This window comes from Arachis stenosperma, chromosome 9, assembly GCF_014773155.1.
Source record: "Arachis stenosperma cultivar V10309 chromosome 9, arast.V10309.gnm1.PFL2, whole genome shotgun sequence".
Lineage (NCBI taxonomy): Eukaryota > Viridiplantae > Streptophyta > Magnoliopsida > Fabales > Fabaceae > Arachis > Arachis stenosperma.
Window position 1 is genome coordinate 119,793,191 of NC_080385.1, and position 9,975 is coordinate 119,803,165.

A 9,975-nucleotide genomic window follows, 5' to 3' on the forward strand; every position below is an offset into this window, starting at 1 on the left:
AATCACTTGAAATTAGCATGATTATATATTTTAATCTCAATTTTTTTTATAAAAATTAGAATTTAATTTTTATGCACGACAATATAAGAGTTTTATCCAGATATCCAATTCTGTATTCTCAGTCTCACATTATTAAAAGTAACTAAATTTCAAATCTATTGTTTAAAATGTCATCTAATCATGAATTTGATTGAATTTTCGATAGAGTAAAATACATTGTCATACATCAAAATTAAACTATAAAATTTAAGTCTAACAATATACTTCAAACACTCATCTTAGATTAATCAGTATACCTAATCACTTGTCTCACTGTACCATCAATAGCTTATAAGATGGGAAGATAAAATGAGAATGAACGGTGAGACCATTATGCAAAACAAAATTGTTAAAGCCTTGTCTAATTGCCTTTATTGCCAGAGATAAATTTCTCAGCTTCTGAGCGGGTCGGAAGTGCTGGAATTGCTCCCTTCTGTGTTGTACATATTGCTCCACAAGCATTGGAAAATGTCAAAGCCTCTCTCAAATTTTGCTCCTTCTATAGAGAGAGATGAAGACAAGGTTATTGTCTCCCTAGTATTACCATAATTATTTATGGTGTGTGTGTGTGTGAGACAGAGAGAGAGAGAGAGAGATTACATCAAATATGGAAGAGTCCCGGGCCACAGATGCGAGAAAAGAACCAACAAAAGAATCACCAGCACCAGTGGTATCAACTGGCTTAACTGAGAACCCTGTTACCCTTCCTTTAAATTTCTGCAGTCAAACAATACATGTCCAAATATGTGTAGTTCTGATCAAAAGTAATGTCTTAATTCAATTAGAAAATTAAATGCTTTTTTTTTCATTTTCTAATTAATTCAGATTTCTTTTTTAGAACAAGGATGCATAGTACCTTGGTGAAATATCTGCAACCCTTCTCTCCATCAGTGACAAGAAGCAACTTCAGTTTGTCATGCCAGAGGGACATAACAACTTCTTCCTTCTCAGAATCTCCTTGTGTAAGAAAGTTAACTTCATCATCACTAACCTATTTAGACCATCATCAATTAATTAGAACATAAAACTATACGGTTTTTTAAGTGATCATGCGACAATATTTGAAAACCTACAAATAAAGTGTTTGTGAGAAATATTTTTAAAATATATGAAAAGTCATATTTGAAAAGTTGTATCTCTTGTGAGTTTGTAACTCACTGAAGAGTTGTATCCTATTAAACAGTTGTATCTTGTTAAAGAGATATTTCTCTTCATTAATATAAATAGGACATCAGATTGGTAAAACAGAGAATAAGAATCCATTCATAAAATTCACAACTTCTATCTTTTTTATCTCAATACATTTTTTATACATAGAAGAAATAATAAGCAATATCATTCTATGAAATATCATTAGGATAAGACTTTTGATTGTGTGAGTGTATACAGGTCAAATGTTTTTTATTGTATAATACAGAAAATTTGTCAGTAACTCATTTTACACACCACAGTTAGATTGAAGGAATGGATTAAGCTTAAAAAAAATTGTATGTGATACATGGCTAAAACTTTAAGAGTGTGCTATTATATCCTCTAATATTTTTGTTGCAGATTCAGTTTCCTCAGTCCCTTGTTCCAATTTCAACAAATTTTCAAGAATCCCAGTCCAAGTTCTCATTTATAGACATATAACTCAGTTTAATGGTGAAAAAGAAAAAAGAATTTGGGTGTTATATATTTATAGTGCGGTAGAGGCCGTCCTACAATTCAAGAATAGATTAAAAAAAAAAATTAGTACCTTGATGAAATCAGCATCAAACCAAATGCTCTTGATTCCAGACCTAGCAGTATCAGGAGAAGGCCACAAAGGGATCCTCACATTTGGATCATAAGAAAGCAAAGCACCGGCTTCTCTAGCAGCTTTCATGGCTGCTAAGTGTGCTGATCTGCAAGGCTCTGATATGAGGCTAATGGATCCATAATGGAATATCTTAGCCTTCTTGATCAAACCAATGTTCAACTCAGACTCCTTCAGCATCATATCAGCACTGGGATTCCTGTAGAACATGAATTCCCTCTCTCCATCCTTTCTCAGTGTCACAAATGCCAATGCAGTTCTTGCTTCCCTATCAAAGCACACACCATCTGTGTTCACCCCATTTTGATTCAATATGTCAACTAGCATCTTTCCAAATTCATCATCTCCCACCTGTCACGTTATTGCAGTTTTGAGTCTACATGGCAAAGAAAATGTGACTTTTAATTCGACTAGCAACTATGCTACATATAATCAGCTATCTATAGAGAATACATGTTGAAATACAAAATACACACTGAAAATAATGGCTGATTTGGTGCGCACATATATTTTTTGTTGGATGTGGGTTGTGATGCAAATTTCTCAATCTATATAGAAATATTGATTATTTGTTGGGAATTTTCAAAACTTGAAATTCTGAATTCGCATGCAAGTAATTTTCCCTCCGAGTGGGGGCAACTATTAATAGTGGACTTTTGTTACAAAAAAAATCACAAGTAAAATATCTAGAGGTGTTTTGCTGGTAATATGTCAGCGATTTCAAGCATATTTGCCGATTTAGCTGCTGATTAATTGCTAGTATAATCGATGATCCTTGAAATAACTTGAGAAGAGATTAATTGAGTACCTTGCCAACGAAGGCAGAGTTACCACCAAGTTTAGAAATGGCACAAGCAACATTGGCAGGGGCACCTCCGGGGGCTTTGATGAAGGCACGAGACTCAGCCAAGGAGACTCCGGCTGTGTCCGGAACAAAATCGATGAGCATCTCGCCGAATGTTATCACTAATGGATCCGTTGAGCCTGCCATCTTTTTCTTATTGTTTTTCTTGCTGTTGTTCTTGAAACCTCAAAAGAATTGCAACCTATGGAGTTATTGATATATTCAAAACTTTCTCACGATGCTAATATGATGCCTTATGTACATTCATTCACTAAGCATTCTTATTAGCCAAAAGAAACGGTTGAAACTCTAAAAAATGTTTATATTAATAAATTATAAGCTTCTAACATAATTAAACAAATATAAGAATTTTTAAGGAGTTTGAATTCCTAAATATTGATCCTGACTGAATAATTATTATTCTATTATATTGGTAGGACTAAAGTACAAGGAATTAATTAGGTTTGACCATTAAATTGAAGTTAAAATAATAACTATTTCTATGCCAATGTGAGTATGTTTAGCCATTTTTCTAGGAGCTCTCAGATAACATACATAAAAGAGTAAGAAAAAGAACACAAGCTTGATCCGAGAATAATTGCTTTTGAAAGCGGACAACAGAAATCACCACACAAACTCACTCATCATGTAACAAATGACAAATGGTAGCTTGAAATTTTATAGGTTCATACTCAACCCGTTTCTGTAGGAAATGCTAATTTTTATGTCACAAAACACTAAGGTTGTAGAAACAAAAACTTATGTTTCAATATACAACTTATGTCATATGACAAAGAGACATAAATTTTTTGCCTTTCCATATTATGAGGGACTGTAAGGGCAGATCTTGTTGTGAAACTTTCTCTCCAAGTGTGTCCTCATCCTATTTCATTTATTCCAATTTTGCCCCACTTAACATAAAAATCTATTCTTCATTGTTTCACATCACGAAGAAGCAACAGGAGATGAAGCTGCACTCTCCAAAACCTCGCTTCTTGCAGCCCATCACACGAAGATACGTTTCTTAGTATGTTGCTCAAATACTTGGCGGTAAATGTTTTTGCTATTTTGATTTCATTTTCTTTTTTCCATTGAATCAATTATATTATATGTTATCATATTACATAAATGGTTTCTTTATTTTAACAAAAGTATGTTGGACATACTTGGTGGTACAATGTCTACAACTCAAAGAGATGCTATTTTGATGAACACATTTGTTAAAACTGTCCAAGTTGCATTTTGAAAACAAGGGGAATATATTTAATTTTTAACTCCAACAAAGACATTTCTAACAACGAGTCCTGCCTTGAGAAAATTCTAGATGATCTATCTTGGTTTGAGTAAGCAAGAAACTATATCAGGGTTGCTTTGAAGTTCATATAGAACTTTGAGTTGGAGACTGACCAAGCATTCGTGATATGCAAGATCATGCTTTGAATATGTTTATCCATAATTTGGTGAGAACTTTTTTTTTTTTTTGAAGTGCAGAGAGCTTAACACCGCAAGGTGGAGCGTTGTAAAACAAAATAAAACAGCTAACAACAATAACACCTCAAAGTACCTAGCAACCCCTAGTCATCTTTGGCATTGTCATGAACAACCAAAGGGTTCATCACCAAACCATTTATCAGAGAAACTAAAGGACCTGTTTATAATTTCCACCACATTTGAGGCTTGATTTTTGAAGATTCTGTCATTTTTTTTTCTTGTCAAACTGTCCAAATAATAGTAAAGAATCCAATGAACCACCGCTTCCTCTCATCCTTTCTCGCTGAAACATTCGTTCAACCTTTAAAGTGTTGCTTTAGTGAACCTGACATTGTCCAAATCCTCCCAAGAACAAATAACCAAGCACACTACACCTGCTAAGTGATCTCACAACCAATAAATAATTAAAAGGCAGACTCTACAGACTTATAACATAAAACACACGTATTATCATTTTGGTCAAGAACCCCTAATCTACACAGACTCTCCTTAGTATTCACCCTGCCAACTAGCATAAACTAAGTAAACAACTCAATTCTTGGTGGGATGAAATCTCTCCAAATAGCACTAGTGAAGCTATAGCTTGTGATTTCCACCGGAAGAATTTTCGCTTGCAACACCTGCACAAAAGAGTTAGTTGAAAAAACATCTGATCTATCAAATTTCTATACCACTCTATCCTCTCTCTCATTTGTTGGCTTAATTTGTTGGCTTAATAGATTGTAAACTCTCATGAAGTTGGTTTACTAGTTCCAACTCCTATTGAAATAACTCTCTCTTCCATTGAAAACTCCAAATCCGCTCTAACTCATTCCAAAACCCACAATTCTCTATAACAGATCCTTTAAGGTTTGAAATTGAGAAAAATCTTGGGAACACATCTTTTAATGCTCCACTAGATAACTATCTATCCTCCCAGAATCGGATTGTTCTGTCATTCCCCAGATCTATAGACAAGTCTTTGATCATCTTTTCTCTCACATATGGCTCACCGATTTGTAATTGACAGATTTCCTTCCATGGATCCCCTCTCGTAGGTATAGGCTGGCCACTCAACATCTCAGACGGATTTATGTGATTACAAGAGCAAATAACTTTTTTCCATAAGGGACAGTCTTATTTTGAAAATCTCCAAAATCTCCACCACCACTTAAACAGTAGAGTCGTATTCCGAGCCACTACATCCGCAATCTCCAAATCACCTGCTTTTTTTGGAGTCATCACGAGATCCCATAACTTAACTAACTTGGTGAGAACTGAATCCAAAAAAACTTCATAACTTACCTAAATATTAGAATTTTAAAAAGTAAAATCCATGCTATTCTTGTGAAATAATATATAAAAGTTTATCTCTCTAAAAAAAAGTGTAGGTAGACAACTCAAACCAGCTAATTTTTTAAACAATTCCAATTAATATCTTTTACAAGGTGTCAGGAGGGTGATGTGCTGCCATTAGGGGATGCGCCGGGTGGGGGATGCACCGCCGTAGGGTGTTGTGCCGCTGTTGGGAGGGTGATAAGCTATTGTAGTAAAAGGTAGTGGGGCGAAATGGTGAATGTTAAAAAAATAAAGTAAATGCTAGGTAGATGGGAATGATTTTTTGTTGAATTGAACTTTGGAATCCATCCTATTAGAGAGTTGAAAGGAGTTGGTTGGACTTGGTTGGACTCCCTCTTGGTTATCTAATGATATTGCTTATATGTCTCTTCTCTATTTATTTATTTATTTTACAATACTTTTTTTATAGTAGACTCACCGACTATACTATATGTACACTAAAATCAGCTATTAATATAAAATATATATTGGAATATAAATACACATTAAAAATAACTAAATAACACATATATTTATACACAAATACATAATAATTAATTTTAGTGGTTAATTTTAATATATAAATAGCATTTTTGAAGACCCACTATTCCTTGCCCTATATATATGATGTATCTTAACATTAATATTATTTCATTTACAACCATATATCCTGATATTCAAATATGCAAGAAAATAAAACATTGATCAATATCTGAAACAAGTAATAAGGGAAAAATATGAGTGAATATTCCACCCAAATTTTGACAATTATCTCAAAAAAACTATGAGGCCTTCCAAAAAAAATACCCAATTCAGTCTCAGATCTTTTTTTTAGGAACTGATTAGCTCCTGTGCTAAAAAAAAACATTGGCATGATCATTTTTTGAAAATAAAAAAAAATGGTTTCCGTTCTTTTCTAATTTTTGTTAAAGATTCTTCATAAAATCCAGCCCAGTGGCTTGGTATACAAACAGGCCCATTGGCCCTTATCATCACAACAATAATTCATTTCTCTTATACCAAAAAAAAAAAATAATAATTCATTTCTCTTTATTTTCCCACTTTTGGGAATTTTTTTTCATTCTTTGCTTATATTTTGTTAATGAAATCATGAATACCATTTCTGGGGTTACAAACGGGAAATAAAGCAAAGCCGAATGGACAAGTTTCATGATTTTTTCATGAGAATCGTTATTCTGTTCAGCCCACAAGAAGGCATAAAATAAATACAGAATATTTGTAAACCCCCTATCTCAATTTTGTTATTGTAGAAGCAAATTCGAAGCATGAATGGTTGAGAATATTTTTTTCTAACATGTCCCTTTGAATAACATAAAGAAGACAACACACCCATTCCACGGGTACCTGCCTTGCTCCAGAAAGTATTTACTTGCAATTTATGATCATGCTTGATATCAATGTGAAATAATAACAATCTTTGAAGCTCAATAACCCATCCAAGTTTTGAGCATTTGGTCATGAAATCACAAAGAAAATGGAGCCACAAAACCTAATAACCACTTCAAAATCTTGCCATGTCCAAACTTTCCAGAAAGTCACAATCTTTATTCATCACATAAGATTTATTCATTTTTCCTTCAAGGAGGTCCTAGTGGAGCTAGGGGATGGAATAAGAGATAAACATGCTAAGAACTAACCTATCTCAACACTAACAACTCCAAATACAAGGATATTAAGAGAGTGATGCTACTTATAGATCACTACAGCAGATTTACTCAAATTTGTAGTGCTTGTCTACACCAACAGACACATCCCAAGTGCAACTCATCCCTTTTGGAAACACAACCAAGTCACCGGCGCCAATCTCAACTGACTCATCTGCCCCACTTGGTGTAACCTTCACCTTCCCTTCCAAAAGATAGCAAGTCTCTTTGGCTTCATATGTCCATGGGAATTTGCTTGGAGGGCAACCCCATCTGTTTGTTTATCATAAAAATGTGAGACAAATAGCCAGAGCCATGCATTTGTATCAAGGGCTAAAATTCAATACAAAATATTCATAGTGAAGACTTGAGAATGAGAAAGGTAATAAGAAAGACAGCTTCTTGCCAACTATATATCAAAGTTTCAAGGTGTGTCTGGTATGGCGAAAAAAAAAAAAGGCGAATGATTTTACAAATTAGCTTCATATGAGGAAATCCAAGACCAAGAAGCAAATAATTTCAGATACACTGAAATAAAATTGTAACCATCAATTCCATCACTCTATCAAACTTAACCATCACAAAATTCAATGACGGTGATGTGTCTTAGTTGAATTGAAGACACAAGGGCATACTGCACGGAACCTAATAATCACAAAAAATTGACACAGCAACATGGTCCATGGATCCTATACTCTAGTTTGGTTCCTAAAATATAGAACCATACAGAATTGTCTTCCCCATAAGATTAATGTTCACAGTCATAGTACAGAACAAGATTCATCCACCAAACCACAAGTCGATAACAAGAGTTGTATGGACTATGGAGTCATGGAGATATGTGGAAAAAAAACTGATTCAAATCAACATAAAACTAAAGATATAGATAAAGAGATGATGAAGCTTACTTAGGCCATTGCTTGACACCAAGTTCAGTGAGTTTTGTCTCAGGAGGGTTCCTCTCAACCTTGATGCCAAGTTTCTCTGTGACAGTAGCCATGCTTTCAGTCTCTGCTCTTACCCTACCTACTCTCCTCCTACTAGTTGATGGAAAATGAACCCAGTTAGCACCAGTGTGTCTGGTTTGTGAGAAAAGTAGAGAGTTATTAGGTGATAAAGCGGCCACAATAGATGATGATGATGATGATGATGATGCCATTGCAATAAAAGCTTGTTAGGAAAGGTTAAAGACTTGGTTGGTTTCTTGCTTCTTAGTCAAAAGTAATAGGTGGTGCTGTGGCAATTATAAATTTATTCTTTTGTTTTGGTTCACTCATTTCTCATCTTCTGCAGTTTGCTAGAAAATCACAAAAACAACAAACAAATTATTTATGTACAAGTGTTTTGGCTTATGTTGCATGCATACAGCTACAAACTAAGAAAATTTGTAAAATTTGAAATAGGGATATGGCAATATATACATGAAAAATAATAATAGTAAGTAATAAATAATAATAAATTAAACTCCCTCTACATAAAACAAATTCCATATAATAAAAACTAGACCTTAATAACAATTGAGAAAATATCTCAAGTTTACTATAAAACAAGCCAAAATCGACATTAAGCTGCAAGAACCCTACCAGAAATTAATAACAAGCTCAATGGTTAAACTTTGTGAAACAACCGATATTATTATGGTAAATACTTTATAACAAGAAATTTTACCAGAAAATGCTTTTTGCTAAGCGAAATGTGAAAAACTAGGTGTGTATTTGCCTATTTGGTTTGTGTTTTTATTTGCTGTTTTTATTTCGAGTGTTTTCTATTTTCTGAATCTTGTGAAGAAAAAGTGAAAACAGAAAAGTGAAATTCCTTCGCCCAATCCACAAAACAGAAAATACTGAAAATGAAAAAAAATAAAAACACAAACCGAAAGCATCCTAAAATTTTTAATGTTTATAGTAACCCACAAGTAAAAAAACTTTGATTACCCACTTAGAATAGAAAAGCAATTCAGCAACAAATAAAGGGAAGTTATTGAATAGCTACCCATTCAGCTCAAATACTGAACATCGTAAAAGCTACGGGGAATAAAGAACTGCAGCGATGTGAAGTAGTAAAAGATTTTACCAACAAACACTGTTTCGAGCAAAAGAAAACATAAACGAATAGAATGGAGTAACTCACAGATATAGTTGAGTGTAGGGTTCATAAAATGACGGTTACAGAAAAATTATTTGTGGTTGAGTCGCCGGAGAAAGAAACCACCTTAGACAGTCACCGTCGTGGGGCTGCCTCCGCTCCTTTTGGAGTTATTCCGTGCAGCTGCGGACCCAAGAACCGGTGGACCTAATTGCCCTCTCTTAAGTTTTACTTAACCTCCAATTATTTTATTGAGGTAATAATTAATAAGCATAATAAACCCAACCAAAAAAACAATAAGCATAATAAACTATCTTTCCGAAAATATTTGAGTAATAACCTGAAAATGGATATAAACTAATTTAATGTGAATGTGATTGAATTAGTACTTTTTTCAAATAATTTCATTCCCTTTATACAGCTTCCTAATTTTTATTAGTAATGTTACATGTACAGTGTACATTTTGTGTGTTAAAAACAATTGATAAAAATAAGGAATATATATATATATATATATATATATATATATATATATATATATATATATATTTATCTATTTCGGTCTTTAAGAAATTTTAAACTAGGCAGTTTAGTCTTCAATTAAAATTAAAAATTTTAAATTAGATAATTTAGTTTTCAATTAAAATTAATTATTTTTTTTATTTTTAATATTTAACTATGTAAATTATATTGGTCCCTTTTTTGCTTTATTTTGTTCATTTTTAAATTTTAACAGA

The 9,975-nt window shown here is 33.3% G+C and overlaps 2 protein-coding genes across 4 annotated transcripts; both read right to left on the reverse strand.

Moving 5' to 3' along the window:
- Positions 1 to 400: 400 nt before the first annotated feature.
- On the reverse strand, positions 401 to 2,854 carry LOC130949869 (probable fructokinase-5). The gene is made up of 5 exons (XM_057878479.1): positions 2,646 to 2,854; positions 1,778 to 2,188; positions 896 to 1,030; positions 640 to 756; positions 401 to 538 (listed from the first exon to the last, which is right to left on the reverse strand). Exons 1-5 carry the CDS (start codon positions 2,826 to 2,828, stop codon positions 401 to 403), a joined length of 984 nt encoding a protein of 327 aa, XP_057734462.1. The 5' UTR covers positions 2,829 to 2,854.
- A 4,009-nt stretch (positions 2,855 to 6,863) lies between these two features.
- LOC130951564 (uncharacterized) lies at positions 6,864 to 9,531 on the reverse strand. Of its 3 annotated transcripts, none has more exons than XM_057880247.1 (3): positions 9,284 to 9,531; positions 8,062 to 8,232; positions 6,864 to 7,426 (listed from the first exon to the last, which is right to left on the reverse strand). In XM_057880247.1, the coding sequence occupies exons 2-3, from the start codon at positions 8,151 to 8,153 to the stop codon at positions 7,222 to 7,224; spliced, it is 297 nt and encodes a 98-aa protein (XP_057736230.1). In that variant the 5' UTR covers positions 8,154 to 8,232; positions 9,284 to 9,531; the 3' UTR covers positions 6,864 to 7,221. The 3 variants fall into 3 exon arrangements, with proteins under 3 accessions (XP_057736230.1, XP_057736229.1, XP_057736228.1); XM_057880246.1 differs by having other exon boundaries at positions 8,062 to 8,193; positions 9,284 to 9,528; XM_057880245.1 differs by lacking the exon at positions 9,284 to 9,531 and having other exon boundaries at positions 8,062 to 8,444.
- Between the last annotated feature and the right edge of the window lie 444 nt (positions 9,532 to 9,975).